This window comes from Sitophilus oryzae, unplaced genomic scaffold, assembly GCF_002938485.1.
Source record: "Sitophilus oryzae breed Bouriz unplaced genomic scaffold, Soryzae_2.0 scaffold_179_pilon_pilon, whole genome shotgun sequence".
NCBI lineage: Eukaryota > Metazoa > Arthropoda > Insecta > Coleoptera > Curculionidae > Sitophilus > Sitophilus oryzae.
In genome coordinates this window covers 1,474,061-1,493,497 of record NW_022146501.1, presented here as the reverse complement: position 1 = coordinate 1,493,497, position 19,437 = coordinate 1,474,061, and the positions used below count along the sequence as shown (strand labels likewise).

Below are 19,437 nucleotides of genomic sequence, written 5' to 3'. Positions count from 1 at the left end.
AGTACTGCTGCAGAAAAATAATGTCAAATAAAAAAATTAAGATTAAAGTTAATCAACCATTAAGGTATAAAATTTGGTAAGTGATATTATTAATAAAATAGTTTGTTTTATTTATGTTGTTTTATTTATTCCTGTGGAATATTACAAATTTGTATTTGTACATAAGTTATATTGATAAATATAATAATAAATCCCGGAAGTTTCTTGAAGCTTGAAAGTAAGAAATAGTTCTTTTTTATATTTTTTTGGTATGTGGTGTTGTGTTCTTGTTTGTTTTGAATTAACACATACCGTTTTTTTAAATAAAATAACTCGATTACATTTTTTCAGTTTTATACAGTTATTTTTCACAATATTTTGAAGTAATCACTTGTCATTCAAATTTTAAATATATTAATTTCCTGCTATGCGTTCCAATTGAACCAACTTATTTTTTTTGCAAAATAAATAAACTATTTTGAAATTAAAATGACAGACACATCTATCACTGTCAAGGATCTTGTCGCTGGACAGACTAGCAATAGACTATATCTAGAAGTAGACGAAAAACACAAAATATAATTAATATAATATCTCTATTACTTGTCCTATATTGAGTTCTTGTGGAAACTGGTTTAGAACAGGCCCGTAACTGTTCTTGTCTTCTTCTATAACAGAAACAATCAACGCTATGAGTTTGTGCCAGAAATCCACGCTATCCAGCCGAGGTCCATGATCTTCTGGATCTCTTTTGGGTTCATTCGGATCAGCCTGGAATTCTCTATTATACAGCTCGTAAGTGTTCTCAAAAAGGAACTGATATGTAGATCTGGAAGCAATAGAAAAAGTGTTAGTTTAATTTTTAATCAAGATCATAACAAAAAAACAACCTTAAACAAGCTTTAACACAGTCTTTCACTACTGTACTAGCTCTGGGTGGACTGGATAATTCTTGAACCTTCATCCTGAAGAAAGTGATGCTAGTTAACAAGTCAACTGTTGATTTAAGGTCCATAAGCTTGTCTGGACTGGAAGCCGGGAAGTTATTTCGGTACATTGATAGATCGATTCTTAATGAGTTGTGCAATTGGTCCAACAACTTAACGAACTTCTCTTTCTGTAATGTTTAGAACATTTCTATTACTAGTAGTGTATAACGAAATAACTGAAGTAGATTTTACCCCAAAATTGGAGGCTGCAAATCTGTCACTGGCGGAGACAGCTGTCGAGGCTGTGGTGTGTGCGTAGTAAGCGTTGATGTTGGCTAGGAGCATGCTCATCACGGCCGGTACTCCAGGACAAAGGTACTTCGTGGACAAACAATGGAAATGCCTGCGGAAATATAACTTTAGAATATACTTCAAATTTTCCTCTACAGTGTTGTAGCTGTACAAATGATAACAGAAAAAAAGCAGTTAATCGACTGGTCGCTAAATCGACCACTTTAATTTAACCGACTAATCAGTCGCGTGGAAGTGTATTATCGCCCAGTTTGTTTGCTATGCTTATTTCTATCCGCGCCTTGGTCATTTAATCAACCATATCTATACGTTGGCCGAATTGGCGCAAAACGTTAACGTAAGCGGTTGAATATTCGACCAGTGAGCATTGGTGACACTGAGTTCGCTGTGTATCATATAGGTAATAATTGTCGTATAAGCATTTTCTATGCAAATTTCGTGTAATAAAAATTTAAAAATATAGAAACAAATTTATCTGTGACGTTTATTTCTTTTTATTTAGTGCCCCAAATTTACGGCTCGGATGATATTTTCTAAAGTCGTTAATATATCCTGTATATTTTCGATCATTTTTCGTAGTATGCGAGTTTCTAGAAAAACAGAATTTGATTTACTTGATATGGTCATATTTTTGAGTATAGAGCTAAAAGAGATAATCAAAATGAACTTACTCTTTTTTCTTACATTGGATAATACATACAGTTTATACATTATAAACATTAGATCATCACAAATTATTTATTTTCTTTAACAGTCTCTGGTTGAAAAATCGACCATCACCCCCTCCCTTATTTGTTAACATTTTGAAAAATGTTATTAAGAAGATATGCTTCCTTTGTGCTAGTTTATATATTTTTGAAGTTAATTTGATCAAACTACAAAATAATAGTAATACATACCAATCCATCTTTTTTCACTAAAAAAGGTTCTATGTTTTAACATATTTCTGTATGAATCAAAATAAACTACTTTAATGTGAATGAACTAAAATGACAGATACATCTATCACTGTCAAGGATTTTTTCATTGGACAGACTAAAGAGAAAACAAGGTAGCAATAATTGTTGATTTGAAGTTTGACTTTATATAATGTCATTTTAATAAAACGTCAACGGTTTATAAAATATATATCTGCTAAAAAATCTAAAGTGTTCTTGAATAGTTTGTATTTGGTATTTTAAATAGTTTTTCTTTGTTATTTGTGTATTTGCATCTAACATCAGAAGGGGGATATACCTCCTGAAAAGTTAAGTATTTTTTGTCGGTTAAACAAGTTTGTTTAATAGTAAAAGACCACTAATAAATTGGTCCCCGTTGAATCAACGCAGTGGTATTTACAAAAAATTATATTTTTTTAGATTTTCTCCTAGTGGAAAAAATCCAGAATTCTTTTCCAGAACCTATAAACGGTTTTCGACTATAATAAGCTACTCCAACTTACGTCATAGCTTGGTAAATAAACTCTATGCCATATCGCATAGCGAATTCATCTACTATCTCTTCGGGTGCTTCGTCGAAGTACACCTTCCAAGCATCGTCTCCTTTCGCCAGAGGCAACGTCACTATACCGTTGTTCTGTTCACACAACGAATGGAAGAGGTTCTCGTGCAGGCACGTGTACTGCACGTGGTAAGGTGCCACCTTCTCTTCACCTTTGATCTCCACCGAGATGTGCAGCCGAATGGCGCCGGAAACTGCCGATTTGTCCGTTCGTTTTTCCAGGTTGTACCAGACGTCCATCTCGCCGGACAACGTGCGTACTTCTATGATTGTTTGTCCGAGGAAATCGTCAGATTCCCTGGTCAGTTTTTGTCTGAGTTTGCTTTTTAAGTCGTTGTCTTCGTCCCAAACTCGTACTTTTATCCTGTCTGAACTGTTGTGGCATTCACTGAAAAATATTAGATAGATCTTAATACTGAAACTAAATAACTTACTGCTAAATTCTTATGAGAAAATTGAATAACTCTTTAAGTAACCATAGTAGTTAAAAATAACACAATCACAGTTACATTTAAGAATTTTTTGTCAGACAGATAATATATAATTTTTAATATACCGTGCTGGCAACTGTTACTTTGGGTGGGTATTTACATGCGTGGAAGTAAATCGCATAGGGATCTTATTAAGTAGGAGAGAGAGAAATGCGACGGTGTGCTGTTGCGACGTTGCCATATTTCTCCGTTACGCCTTTCTCTATCAAGTAAAGTAAAATCACGATCGCAAACCGTTTATTTTTAAAAGACTTTTTCTTCGAAAAGATTACTAGATAAAATCATTAGATATGTTTCTGATCATCTAAAATGGAATTATAAGGATATAGTTAGGATATCCATTTTTTATAACGAGAAAACGTCAGTAATCTCGATAATTTTAAAACTTTCTAACACATAACACGCGATTGTTTTATTTTGAAGTTCGGATCATTTACAAGATGTTTAAATAAGAAAAATTCGATAAGGTTGTTTTTTAATTATTAATTTTAAACGACCCATCCATTTACTTTTAGAGCATAGCAATTTTCCGCAATCGTGTAGTTTTTTTATTTATAAAGATTTTCACATACTGTCTGTGAAGAAAGTATAGCAGAAATATTAAGAAAGTTTTTGAAAAAACTACAATCAATTATTTGTAATAGATTTTGAGATATCGATTTTTGAATTCAGAGTTATAATAGCGCGACCACTGTCGAACACCAACTCAATTCCACTTATTTTTACCAAAAGTGCTAGTGTTTTTAACTTGCACTTAAAAATTTCCAAAGCTATAGGGAAAAATAAAGTATCACGAGACGTAATGAAATCGTGAAGCTGAACGCATGATGTACACCTCTCCCTGGAACTTTAAGTACTGACAGAGGTACTGATTGGGTTCACCGGTCCACTGCGACAAATCTGCTATATCCCCTTCCACGTCTCTTAGCAATGTGCACAGTTTCTCGGTTTATTTAATACGTTTGGCAACGTGTTTACTGTTCCCTCTTTATTCAGTACATTATAAACGCATTGTACTCTTCTTAGATACGGAAACCTCGACCCAAGACTAACCTTTGCCAGCCTTTAGTATATGTTTAATGGATATTAAGTTGTGAAACATAGATACAATATAATTTTACCAATATTTTATTGACGCAAAATAAATAATATTGATAAAATATCTCATAATAGATCTTTCTTCGGCGTTACACTAGCAAAGTTTCAGTAATATTGTGACATGCTTTTTTATAAGCTTGTGAAAAGGTTTCAAATAACATCGTATCCTTGCACATATCTTCCTGCAATGAAAAAAGCAATATTGCATCTTGCTTTTGGCGAATTTTCCACAATTTTTGACAATGTTGCAGCAATAAAATTTTGGTTGTTGGGACTGTAAACTGTAACATAATATACTTACAAGTAAAATTTCTCGTCCCACACGGGATTCAGTTCTTGAGGCATAGTTCTTGTGCGTTTCTTCACTTTACCCACTTGAACAGTCACATAAGGATCAGAAGTCCCACTCTTGTCCTTGGCTATTAAACCTTGCGCTGATTTTACTAAAAATTCACCAAATCTCTATTAGTACAATGCAATCGTTCAAAAACCTAAAAAATATTAAATAAATCCCTTTAAAACAGATAATACGAAAATCTTATATTTTAAAATTTATTTGTATCTGTTTTAAATGGATGTAGTGTACACCTTTTATTTAAATAAGATATAGAGATACAAAATCATGCCCAACGAAAACACAACATGCCACAGTTTTTACCTCATCGTACAGAAGAAGAAAATTAAGAGACATAGATGGAGACATAAAAGACACTGAAAGCATAAAAACAGTTTATTTACAGTATAGTGTAGAAAGATTGAATATATTTCTTGTGGTGAGGGTAACAGTATTTGTGAGAGTTGTGTGCAAACTAGTTTTGAGTCAAGCTGGTGTTTAAAGCAGTTTGTAATTCTTCGAACGTTTTCTTTAACCAGAATTAATAAAAAAGTACAATTATTAGCAAAAAGGCATTGTAAAACTTGTAACGAACAAAACCTTTTCAAAAATTAAAATGTTCATAATTTTTGCCAAGTACTTAAAATTATAATAAAGTTTTGGATACTGACTCTTTTTTTTAAGCAAATTTAAATGTAGATTGAAGGTTAATTTTCAAAAAATGTTATTTATGCAACTGGTTGTACTTAATACAACTAGTTGAATGGAAATGTTATACAAAGTATATATTTCCCCACGTGTTGCATACAAGATTTTTTTCTAATTTTGACCAACGATACTATTAAGTATTTTATTGGACTAAGAATGTAATCTAAAAAGCCTTTTGATACTTTTTATTAGTGAAAATCAATTTGCATGTCTCTATATTATCAAAGGACTGAAAAAATCACAAGTGAAACAATAAAAAAGTTATAAGACACTGTTAATAATGATTTCAATTCTACTTTAAACTTTGAAGTATAACTAGTGGAAAAAGTTAAAAGTTCGGTAACTTTTTCTACTAATTAAAGCTTTATTCAGAACCTCGCAATTAGTCAAATAAATTAGTGGTTTCAACTAGGGCAGAAGATTCTTCCTTTAATTTCAATGTAAGCGTTCAGAACGTTAAAATTAGTGGTAGACATTTTCAATTAGTAGAAAAGTTATCAAACTTTTAACTTTTCCACTAATTGTACTTCAAAATTTGCGAGAAATGTCATTTTGGCCTTTAATTATGTTCCGTCAAGAGAAATTAAAAGTTGATTGTTTTATAAGCTAAATATTAGGGTTTCTCTATGGATACAACTGACTACCGTAAGCTGTGGCTAGGATATTCTATTAATTTGAATTGTGTTTTTTAAGACATTGTAAATGATCGTAAACTAAAAAGTATAAAGTGTCATTGAAACCATTAATTGATTCCACTAATTGCGAGGTTCTGAATAAAGCTTTACTACCACTAATTTTGACGTTTTGAATGCTTACATTGAAATTAGAGGAACAAACTTCTACGTTAATTGAAACCACTAATTTACTCCACGAATTTTGTGGTTCTGAATGAAAGTTAAGTTTCACTTAAATGACAAAATTAGAAAAAAAAATAATGGTACTATTCTGTTACAAGTCTAGATGCTGTTTTATACAATATTTAAATTAAAACAAACAAAAATAATTAGATTTCTTCAATAAAATAAAAAATTATGATACAATATAGTGCTAATAAAATACACTTATATTCACAGAATCTATTTTTTTTCAGTCTAACATTCTTTTATATACATTTATCTCTATATCGACACAACAGAAAAACCATTCATTATAAAAACCTTTTAGAGATACCCTTCAAAAGGATTATGTGTTTTAGTTAACACGAGATCCTTAAATATCTCGTATATGGCTGAAAACATACAAAGATATTTAATACTGTTGTGTAATGGATCTTTAAGATGTTTGTCTTTCTATGTTTTTTTTTATTTTTGTTAAACTCGATCAGGACAGTAAATGGTCGTTGGATGAAGGATTTCATACCAAAAAAAACCTAGAAAATAGTTTATTCAAAAATATATCCCTTTAATTACTAAAATATAGCCCTAGTGACTGGCCAGGCGAGCTATAGCTACATTCTATTGGGAATTTTAAAAAAAGTGTAAAAATATCGTACATACAGGGTGTCCCAGGCTGAGCGTGCATTAGAAGTTTCTAGAGAATTACAATATCTAGATCGGAGATTTTTTGCACATCACTGTTTCACAACGAGATCTATCGATTAAACATATTTTCAATATGGCGGCACTTGACTGTCAACTTCCGGTATTTCCGGAAGCGCCGCCATATTGAAAATATTTTTAATCGATAGATCTCGTTACGAAACAGTAATGTTCAAAAAATCTCCGATCTAGATATTGTAGTTATCTAGAAACTTCTAATGTGCGCTCAGCCAGGGACACCCTGTATATGTGGGTTAATCGTTTGTAACTGTATAATTTTTCAAGTCCTAGAAGTAGCAGTGAATAGGCTCAATACGAGAAAATGATAGAACATGCTGTTTAAGATTGACTCAATTAATGTTGAAGATAAAAACGAAAATAGAAAATAAAGCAGAAAAAATAAACGTGATCAAAATTAGCCATTTTTTTAGTTAAATACAGTTTTTTTACACAACACATTTATATATTTTTTTTAGGATAAAATGCAGATATAAATATCTGAATATTTTTACGTTAAAGATAGTATTACTTTTTAGTTTCGTTTGGACAACCTAACCACTACTGTTACTGACAAAAGATTATAAAAGTTTTCTCGAAACCTTTTTACAGTTTTTCGTTTTGTGTGGATAACCTAATGACTCGCACAGCGGGTATTTACTTGTTTTGAAAAGAACCATTTCACTCTTCAGACATTTTAGGAAGTCATTAGAGCATAGAGAAAAGATAAAAAAAAATACTAAGAACTGGCGATTTTTATTTGTTAATACTGTGCACGATGAATTGCAATGCTCCGTTATATTCTTTCTTCTTATTTGTGACAGATAGAAAAATGCACAAAGGACCTTATTTGACTCTGAGACTTTAAAAAGAATGCGGCCCAATAGACGGCTTAAATTAAACTCTTTTTTTTTCTTATTTATTTTACCCTATTGTATGGAAACTTTGTGGTAGTTTTTCTAATTTAAACCGAGTAGATTGCGAAAATATTTCTTATTTAAACTCCACTAGAATTATTCAAGGGAGCACCAACTGTTTCGTTTTAAGCAAAATAATAAAACGAGTTTGTTTTAACTTAGTTCCCCAACTTTTCAATTTAATTAAAATGTTTTTAAACAAATATAAAGTTCAGTAAAATAAGAAGAGTATATTGTTTTATTAGGAGCAAAAATAACACTTCTTGCAGCGAGGATGTATGTTTGACCACACATTGTATGGCGAGCTACAAAAAGTAATTTTTACTCCGAATAGAACATGCTTTTTTTGAAACGCCACAAACAATTTCAAACGTTCCAAATAGTATAAAAAGTTTTAAAAGTAATACCTTGTGTGTTATTATATATCGAGAAACTATGGTTACGCTCGTTGAATTTGACACTTTTGTGCTTAGGCGTAAAAGTGCTTTACTTTTATGCCTAGGCGTTAAAATTACTTTTTTATATTGCCAATCACGTCGCAAAAAATTATACTTTTGTGACGTTTGAAAAAAAAAATATTATTGTCTATTATAAAACTGCAGTTGTTTAGATAAATCTAAATATCTGGCGTTAAGAGAATATCTTTAGCACATTTTATAGAGATATTTATTTGGGTAAAATATAGGGACATAAAATATTTAGGGCTCTTATTTTAATAGACATTGCAGTCGTTTTACGTACAACAACGAGAGTTATAGTAGTTTAATGTCTGTAGCTATAACTCTAAAATACTGGTCATAAAATTGCGTGTCCTTAACATTATGCGAAATTTTCAATGCGGTCATGATTTTAATGAATGCTTGATTAAAATGAACTAATAAAAAATCTCTTTTAAACTGCATATCAACCAATTATAAAATTACCAAATAATTTTTTTATAACAAAAGTGTTTTAGTCTATTACGTTTTTTATGGAACAAAATTTACTTAGAAAATTAAACTAGATAAATAGAAACAACAGAGCTAGTTGTTAAAAAAATTTGCCCTAAGAGCAGATTCTGTTCTCTGAAAGAGTATTAATAGTAAGAATATCTAGTAAAGTGGGGAAAATATAACAAAACTAGTTTTACTAAACAATTTTTACCTAAAGGTTTTTTTTCTAAAATCTGGGGAGACCAATGTGACGATTAATGCTGAGATATTATTTGCAGTGATTTTTTAAGTGCATACATATTTTTATCCACATATAACAATGTAGTTAACAAAATAAATACAATAAAAGTTAAACTTTTATATAAACAAATATAATATTGGGGAACTGTACTTAAAACAAACAAATATAAAACGCGAATGGCATCCACAAAAATTATGCAAACATTTTACTAGAACCTCTGAAACACCCTTCACCCCTATAACTTCCTTATTTTTTTAGATAAAAAAACGAGAACTTCCTGTTTCACCGGAAATAACTACAACGTTTGATTTTTAAATGACACCCTCGGTATTTTTTTACTTTCTTCGACAGTAAATGACACTTTGAATAGAATGACATATCATATGTCAACTTGTGACATTTTCGCATATGGTTTATTTGAAATTGTAACACGCGGTTCATAATGACAATTTGACTCGAAATACCTAGTGTGTGGTACCAAGTTATTCAAAAGAAAATGCTTTATCAAAATATGCTAATGAGCCGCCCTCGTTCCAGGACAAGACAAAAAAAATATTACGCGATGAAATATAGTTTTCCTAAGCTAGATTAAAAATTTGTGTTTTTAACACAGCCATTTTTAACACAACTCTAATTTGATTCAAAGCGTCATTTTCTATAGAATAAAGTAAAAAAAATACCGAGGGTTTTATTTAAAAGTTGTTGTCATTTCCGATAAAACAGGAAGTGACCAAAACCAATTGATTACGTGAATCAATATACTAACACACAAAATCTCGTTTTTATCTGAAAAAATAAAAATGTAATAGAGGTAAGCCACTTGTGAGGAACACCCCGTATAATGAAATTTTTTTGCGTTATTAAGTGCGAATCGTGTCCAGTAATATTATGAACATACTTTTAAAATTATAATAAATAAATTTTTGGTGTATGTAAATTCAATTTACCAAACAGCTTAGTTTTAACCAAATAAACAGAACAAACAAGGGATGCTTTAACAATCGCAGCCCTATCCCTCTTAAAGCACAAAAGTCGTCTAACGAGACTACAAGACTATCCTCTGGTTCGCGTGAGCGGAATATATTGCTACTGTGCCGGACGGGATGTGACGTGACCTGGAACAGAAACCGGCTCTCCCGCAGGATTCCAAAAATGAAAAATTCTAGTTTACGCCGTCGCGTCAACAGCATTTTCAATATCTAATATATCCACGAGAGATTTGCTTTGTGCATACATAATTATCCGATATACAGTAGGGTGTCCGATATTTACAAAGTTGATGATTTCTCTCACGAAGTCCTCTAAATTTTTAGTTTATTGTCTAAAAAGAATAACAGACCATTGTAAACCCTTAATATTCACAATAAACCTTGCCCAAAGAAAATAATTTAATTTATTTTTTTTTGCTCTCGATCTTGTTCTCTCGCAGCCATGAACCACATATCGTCAGTGAAACGTGATAACCTGCTAACTCCATTTTTTACGTTAATACGTTTTTTTATACCATTAGAAAGAGAAAAAAATACTCTATAAGTAGGGAAAGCAAATAATTTTTTTCCGATTAAAGAAAATTTGCTATTTTAACACAATAATATCTGCTAACTCCCAGTGATCTAAAATTGTCACCGAAATGCTGCTATCTCCGTAATTTCCGTTACGATCACGCTAAAGCAAACACACGGATGCTTACTCGTATGTTTCTTTAGTACAGTACGTCGATCCGGGGTCGCATTAGGCCAAAGGAGCCTGGGTGGCAATGTAAGGAGGGGCCCGTGTGGATTTTTTTTGCGTATTTTTTCGCCTTGCGTTTTGGTTTTCCCTATTATATACAGGGTGAGTCTTAAATAAGTGGAAATATTTTTAGGGGTAGTATATTTCGACCCAAGAAACACGATTATGAGGTTATTTGGAAAATTTGGGAAATTTAAAAAAAAAAATTGGGAATTTTTTTTTTACTTTGTTTGTAATATGGCAACATAGGTAGTAGATTAATTTTACAAGAAAGAAAATCCAATGATTCTCAAAATTATAGCAAAAAATTGGAAATTTTAAAAGTGAAATAACTCGGGTGTTTTGGATCTATTTGAAAAAACGGTAAAGAGAAAATATTATGTTTCTTTTATCGAGATTTACCAGCTCTAAAAATATTTGCACTTATTTAAGACTCACCCTGTATAGAAATCAGGGAACTACCCTAATGCAAGGTAAACCAATGCAATGCAAATGCCATAATGCAATACAAAAACAAATATTGTTAAGAATAAAAACTAATGAACTATAAAGGGGACCCGCGAAAGCTGAGGCCCCCCTAATAGTTATATAGATATAATATGGCCAGTCCGACCCTGCGTCGTCGATCCGTTCTGTAAATACGGGGTATCCGTAAAGGGTAAGGGGAAAAACGAAATTCTCTATATACGAGCACTTCATCGGCGTGCTATAAATATTTTAAATAACCATTATTTACTTGTACAAGAATTTCCATAATACCTAATCAGTTTTATTCTTTTCAACATTTTTCCACGTAAATGATACATAATTTTTATAAAAATTAAAAAGGAGAAAAGTAATAAAAATTTAATAAAATCACGCACTGTTTTTCAAGCTCGGTCTATATTACCGTTGTATAAAAATTAGGATAAGCCTGGAAGAATTCTACCTTATCTTCTAAGAATTATAAGTTTAATTTTTAAATTATTTTCATATTCATTGAGTTCAAAATGCTGCTACTTCAGTTCTTTAAAAATGCATTAAAAATTTATTCGTTTTTGGACTTGTATGTTTTACTTCTAGATCGACGATATTCTAGATATAATATGGTTATGAATATCATATTTTTAAATTTAATTCATTATTTCTAAATCTGTTTGGGTAATATTCAATTCCATTTTCAAAATTTCAAACAATAAAGTTTGTTATCTCCAGAAGTTTATTTTTATTTCTTATTTCTGCAAGACGAATATCTGCTATCTCCCTTTTGTGTCTGAAACAAATTATGTAACACGAAATCTTGAGCGTTATTGTTCCCCACCAAATAAAATTCTTATCTCTTTATCATATTAACGCATGAAAATATTTCCTACATGTGTACATATTTTTTTGTACCGTTTTTTTGCTCTCCTGTAAAATTAGGAACAATGGAGTTAGAAGTTTATCACATTTCACCGACGATATTATACAGAATTGAACGCTCTACAAAAAAGGGCTCTTACAATTTTTCCATAAATCTACTCTTTCAAAAGTTATTCACGGTTGAAATTAACCACTCGCGAAATTCCTAAATTTTCTACTTTTATGACAAAATTATGATTAATTTTATTTATATATAATTATTTCTATTATTTAAAAAAAGCAATTTTCATGATGCCATGATAAACAATTTTGACTCATGGAAAACAATTGACTGCATGACAGGTAGTTAATTCTAATACTTATTATTTTTGAGCTTGTATTCTTTTGCAGTACTTAATTAACTAATTTTAAGTAAGTTCGCGGTAAATTTCTGTTTTTTTTCCTAACATTTTTTTTTCTATTGAGTTGACGATATTATTTTTACAAACATTCTTACCAACATAAAAAAAATATCAAACGTTTATTAAAATAAATCAGCTATACAAAGAAAACTTTTATTAAAATAAATCAGCTATACTTAAATGGTTTAAAATTCATTAGATTTGAAGATTTCTTAATTCCCAACCTTAACACCATTAGAATTGTATATTTTTACAGTAATAGATTAAATTTTTCAAAAATAATCATAATTTTGTCAAAAATATTGAAAAATTTAGGAATCTACCGAGAGGTTAACTTTAACCGTGAATAACTTTTGAAGGAGTAGGTTTATCGAAAAATTGTAAGAGACTTTTTTTGTAGAGCGTTCAATTCTCTACAAGAATTGGAGCTGTTGAATTGAATTCTGTACATATGTGATTGCCATGGCTGCGAAAGAACAAGGTCGAGAGAAAAAAAAATTATTTAAAAAGTGGCAAGACGGACAGACGGACATTTTAATACAAATTTTGTGAAAATGAATCAAACTATCAATTTGTTACTTTTTCAACATTGCAGTTTCTTTCAAAATTTTTTTAAACTTATCTTTCAAATCCTTCATTTTAATAACCGTTAGTAAGAAATTTCACTTCGAATATGCGCACATAGTACAAAGACAATTTTTTTATATTCAGATTTTTGTTTGTAAATATTTTTTCTGATAAAATCATAATAAATTATAGGAAACCTTTTAGTAATAACTAGCCTTGCTTCTTAGCTTCTTTTCATCAAATTTTAATATTGAATAGAGGCTATTATAATGTATAATCCTTTCTTATAAAACATAGTAATTAACGTACCTTTCAAATATAATGGCTTTAAAAATTTAACATTAATAAAGTATTTTTAATAAAGACCAAAAATAACACTGGTAGAAAGAAACTGTATTTTTTTAATAATAGACTTATATTTTTTGTCGCAGTTTCTGCCTTTTGTAGATATTTTTATTATATTTCTTTTGCAGGATTTTCAGAAAAATTCTCTTATTTCCTTTTTGTAAATACGTATCGTTATTTTTATTTAAGAATTTTAGATCTCGTGTCACTGTTTATTGTTGCTACATCCTCACAAACTTTTATGTTTTTTTCATATTTTTTTAATGCTATGTGCTAGTAAAACGGGTAGAGACGTAAAAGGATACGCTATAAAAACTTGAATGAGATTGTAAATATGTTTATCACTACGCATTTGGGTCCTTTTTTTCTGAGAATATGCCAATAATACGAATCATTAGGTTACCAACGTACATTATGCTGTCAGGAATATCATTTTTTGATTAAACCTAACTGAAACTCAGCAGCGGTAAGAGTTTTATTTCTTTAAAAATATAGGATATTTTAAATTGTGTGAACTAATTTACTAATTATAAAAATTGACAAAAATATTCATTTTAAATTAAATTGGTATTTTGTTACTTTGGTTTCTAATTTTTTGCCAATTACATTATTTTTGGAGGAGAAATTGTTTACTTGTATTTTGTGAATAAACATTTGTACCTATATTTTATCACAAAGAGTTCCTCTGAAAAATATATATTAATTAAAACAAGGTTGATTAACAAAAGCATGAAAAATTGCAATCTTTACTTATGTAATATAGATATTTTATAATATAGGTATTTTAAATAATCGGAAAACATGGAGTTTAAATATTATTGAGTTATTTAGTCATATTTTTAAACGAAGCGCCTGTGAGTGCAAGAAATTTTAGCCAAACTGCCAAAAGTTGAAGAAAAACGAAGAAATTAAATATATCCGACAAAATAAATCATCGAGATTTATATTCCTAATAGTGCGACAGGCATTTGGCTTATTTTAAGCTGCGTGGGACAAATAATGTGACAGTCTGCGCAGCCTCAAGTCCCAGCACAGAGCCGAGCCAAAACAACAGTAGAAAATTGAATTTAAAATATAAAGTTCGATGTTTTCCTGTATTTTCATAGTTACAAGAAAAAAAATAATCCTTGGCAAGAAATTACAGGGGGTTACAGGATAACAACAAACAAAATTTCATGGTAAAATAATAATAAAACGATTTTAGAGAGAAAAAACAGATAGAGAGAGTCCCCGCTAGAATGCAGCTGTGGCAGTACCTGTGATAGCGATCTTGCAAGACCATTTGCTCGTTCCCTCGATTGTCATTTGTTTGGCCTGCTCGATCGAGTCTATGTGTGTGTCGGGGTCCACACCGAATGTCGTTCTGTCATTGGCCAATGGCGTGACGAGACACCGGAAACAACAAACAGTACAGATGTGACGTGCGCGCGCATGTTACGATGGCGTCGCCGCTGACCTGGGGATGCGATGTTGGTGGTGGGGGAAAATATCGTCCATGTGGCGCGTTAAAACATTAGTAATCCGTCTCGTTAAATACAGGGTGGGCGCCGAGTGTTGTGGAAGTAGAAGAGTTATTTTATAGAGATGGTGGTAGTATATATATGGTGAAAGTAGTTGAATGAAAACTTAAAAGTGAATGTAACCAAAAAAGATAGCGAGGCAATGTTGGGTTTGTTTTTTAAGGGAATCGCTTGAAGCCAATATTTGTTGATAAAGGTACCATAGTTTTGTACCTGTTTTTTTTTAATACAGTCTAATATAAATAAATGTATTGCTCAGGCATCTGTAGAGGTTAGTAATATATAGCAATCGCTTCTTTGATTTTAATAAATATAAGTAACTAGTAGTAACTTTGAGGCTTTTTGGTTTTTCCTAATTAAATAATTGTTAATTTTGAAGTTTATCTTGATATAATTTTATTTTACTGAACGTCTACGGTTTTTAATAGACGTATTTGTCGAAAAAGTACTAAAATGTTCTTGAATAGTTCTTTAAATGTTTTTTTCTTTGTTCTTTGTGTCACTTGCCAACGAGATGAAAGAGATTGGTGACGTCATTACGGCATTTCGTAAATTACTGCATATTCTTTTTAGTAATTGTCGTTTGATTTGAGGTTATAATTTCATTGACGGACATCTATCAATGTAAAAATTTCCTTTTACTAATTGTCATTGTCACTTAATTTGGGGTTATAATTTTATTGACGGACATTGATCAATGTCAAAATTAAAATTTGACTGTTTCTGTAAAACAAAATTTAATTCTTCTTATTGCAAAAATGCCTCAAAGATTTAACCAAAATGGACCAGAGCTCATTGCTAAGCTTATAAATTATTTCTCTGAAAGTCTTTATAAAAGATATGCTGGTAGAACACGCTTGCCCATCGACTGTGGAATATATGAACTAAATACAATGCAAAGATGTAATATTCCCATGTAAAATATAACTTGATAGCGTTTCTATATAATATAGCGAGTTGCTGATGCTTTAGAAACAAAATTTTCAACAGTCCAAAGGATTGGAATTGAAAGGATCGTAACTGTTGAAGAGTTCAAGAAAAAATGAATAAATGCCAATAAAAAACGGAACTCGCTCAATCAATAATATAGGAACGCACTTAAAATTTTCTAAACAATATGAACTGATCTCAGACACACCCTAAAACTCATATTTGACAAATAACGATGACGTAACGGTGAACTATGGCTAAACAGTCCTTGATGTTTTAAAACCTAAATATTTTATTATTTACGTAATTATTAAAATAACTGCATGTTTCGAGATTAAAAACCACAATAAAGAAAAAAGCATTTTTGGAACGGAGCATTCCAAATTATATTATACAGTTCATAAATTCTTGTGCCTCGCTGTAATAACTCGTTTCTCAGCTAAGCCAGCTTTAATTAAAAAACGCCGTACGATAAAGGTCTTATATTCAAAATAAAAAGGTTTAGCATTATTTGAATAAACACAAAGGAATAACACAGTATTTACGTTTCAGTACGAACATGTATGCACAGTTTATTTTTTAGATTGTCGTGGTTTCCCGTTTGTTTGTTTAAGCGCCTTGTTAGTAACCGCTGAAAGACAAATGACAGAGCTTTTGCTAAGCGACTAACTGAGTTCTTGACGTTAATGTCTCTAAAGGAATTAAAGACCTCTGAGTTTCTGGCTAAATTTTCCCGACGTTTCAGTTGAAACAAATACAAACGCCAGAAGCGTAGTGGAGTAGGAATGTTTAATGTAACAAGAATTTAAAAAAGTTTGGTAATGTGGGTGTGAGATAGCGGCAATTTTGTAAATAAAAACTAGAAATTGTATATCATATCATTATAAATTATGTCATGTTGTATGTCATAATATACAGGGTGTCCCAGGCTGAGCGTGCATTAGAAGTTTCTAGAGAACCACAATATCTAGATCGGAGATTTTTTGCATTCATTTTCATTGTTTTACAACGAAACCTATCGATTGTCCCTGTAAAAACCTATCACCCTGTATAACAGCTCTATTTCTTGTATTCTATTTTTATTTATTAAAACATATTTTGATTAAAATCAGAACATGATCAATCGCTAAATGTCATTTTTTATTTAAATATGACAAGTATATTTTATTAGTTACAGAATTGGTAAATAAAACGGATCAAGCATTGTCAAGTTGACATTTTCTTGTATATATTATGTTCAAACGGTAAACTTTTAGGGCTTTTTTCATATGAAAAAAATTTCTTTACGAAATAATAATGTATGTAAATAGGACTGTATGTTAAAGTTTATTAAATAAATGTCAAATGGGAATATACGTTATTGGATAAATATTGTATGTGAAGAAGAATATTACTTTGTAGTCAAGTGTATCAATATAGAATAACATGTTATTTTTTGGTTGACGTGGCAATTCTAGCGTAGACCTCTTTTCTTACTACGTTTATCTAAAAAGCGTTTGAACTTAGCGTGCGTAAAAATATCTAGAGTGATTTCTTAACAGATAGAATTCAAGAATTTAACAGTTTGATGTCAGATATAAAGTAAAAGACAAACTTTTATCTGAAATTAGCATTGTATTGTGTTGTACTTATTATTATATCATTAATTATGGATAGTTTTATAGAAATCAATACCAAAAATCTTAAAAGTATCAGGAACTCTACTAAGAATGGTTCTCGGCTGTGTCTCGAAAAGTATTAGCCGTAGAGCCTGCGGAAAGAAATATTTAACTAAAGAGGCTATAAGAAATTGCTGGAAATTATTTTCAAGCTTCTAGAACGAACGCTAGATCGCGCAACTGCTTGGCAAATATAAAAATGTAATTTTTACAAAATTTTGCCTGGATAAGTGGTACTATAAATAATGGCATCATAATCTTTAGCAGATTTTTTTTATTTGAACCGTTTTGCCATATCTTCTAAAATGAAGTGGTGAAGGTTACATTTGTTTTTATTTAAATTTTAATAACTTCGGAATCCAACGAACTACAGCTCCATTAAAAGAGTGTTTTTACTCTATATTAAACCATATAAGTAATAATTATTTGTCATAGCAGCTCTAGCTCCAGAAATTTGAAAATAATTTCCATCAATTTCTCATTGCCTCTTTAGTTATAAATATATTTTTTTCTTATAGAGCATCTTCTTGCTGGAACATCCAGTACAAAAAAAAAATAATCTGCCGTTTATTTCTGAATGAAAATCCGGAATAGTTCTATCACAATTTCAAGCTGCCTGCCTGGCGGCATCGATTTTCGAATTGACATTTTTGTTTCGCGCCAGCTTTAACCGAAATTCCAATAATGGGTTAATTAAATCCTCGCTAAAGCCGCTTAAAAGTTATCCAAATACTAGCGGAATAGTTCACTACATAGTGCAGTGGTGTTTAACTACGGTCATTGGCGATACCCTATCTATACAGGGTGTCCAACTTTGGTATTACTTCGATAGGTGTAGCAAAAAGTGCAATAAGGACAAGTCTAACAATCTGAGACAGTATTAGCATTTAGATAAATCAAAAACAATGCATTCTAGTGACCGGTTGCAAAGTCATTACGAAACAATCTATTGATTTATGAGTAAAAGTACGTTTTTTGAGATTATTTACAGATATATCATCGTTTTAATGTAAAAATGTTTGAATTTTTCCCACTACATTAATTTTGGAACTTGTTGGTTCATCTGAATAGCTTTATTTTTATTGAAGATATTTACTTTTGAAAGGCAGTGACAACGATTTACAACAATTTTAGCATTAAAATCATGTCTTTGCTTTTTGTTCTCTTTAACACATCTACAAAATATAATTTATTGTTTTTCTAATGCCGACTGTCATGGAAAAATTGTATTATTATTGTTTAGGAACATTTAAAAGAAAATTGGTATTTTCACTTTTGTGTTGATCTTATGCCACCTAGCGGTCAACTTTTGAACTCGAAAACAAATTATAGCGATTTCCCTTGTGGGATTTACCTAGCAGCCAAAGTTCTGTATTATTTGACCACTTTGTACTTTCTGCTATATCAATCGAGGTGAGGTAATTTTTGGTGGGACACCCTATAGGTATATCTAGAGCGATAGTGACCTAATCATTGATCTAAAAATCTAGTTTTTACCATATTTCCTTTAAAATCTATTGGCTTAAAGCGACGGAATTTATACAGGGTGGGGATAAATTACAGCGAAAGCTCACGGATACATTCAGCCAGAAAAAAAATGCCAAAAAATGTTCTATTTTATTTTTGTTACTGTGATGATAGATCAAAATTAAAATGTAGTATGAATAAAAAGAAACAAAAAGAAGTTAAATAAATCAAAGGCAGAGTAGTGAAATATACGAATATACATCATATTGTACCCTGAAGGCGAAATGATAAAAATAAAAATACTATGGATCGAAAAGAAAAAGAGAAATTGCAAAATGAAAATTTTTGTACAATTGAAATTTATACAGTTTTTTCCGCCGATGTTCCTTTGTTTCAGTTTTTTTGTTTGTTTCTTCTTGGCAAACAAAAAAATAATTTAAAATATTTTTTTGCAGTTGTCAGCGTATTTTACGAGAAAAAAAGAAACATCGACGAAAATTC

General features: G+C 30.8%; 1 protein-coding gene across 7 annotated transcripts in view; it reads right to left on the bottom strand.

The window, feature by feature from the left end:
* Positions 1-19,437, bottom strand: part of LOC115882899 (protein unc-13 homolog B) — a 346,607-nt gene that overhangs the window by 9,892 nt on the left and 317,278 nt on the right. For all 7 annotated transcript variants that reach the window (XM_030901160.1, XM_030901155.1, XM_030901154.1 and 4 more), the window contains 5 exons: positions 4,611-4,752; positions 2,662-3,108; positions 1,161-1,311; positions 870-1,096; positions 583-808 (listed from right to left, as the gene is read on the bottom strand). In XM_030901160.1, coding sequence (XP_030757020.1) covers positions 583-808; positions 870-1,096; positions 1,161-1,311; positions 2,662-3,108; positions 4,611-4,752 — 1,193 coding nt within the window. The remainder of the gene's footprint in view (positions 1-582; positions 809-869; positions 1,097-1,160; positions 1,312-2,661; positions 3,109-4,610; positions 4,753-19,437) is intronic.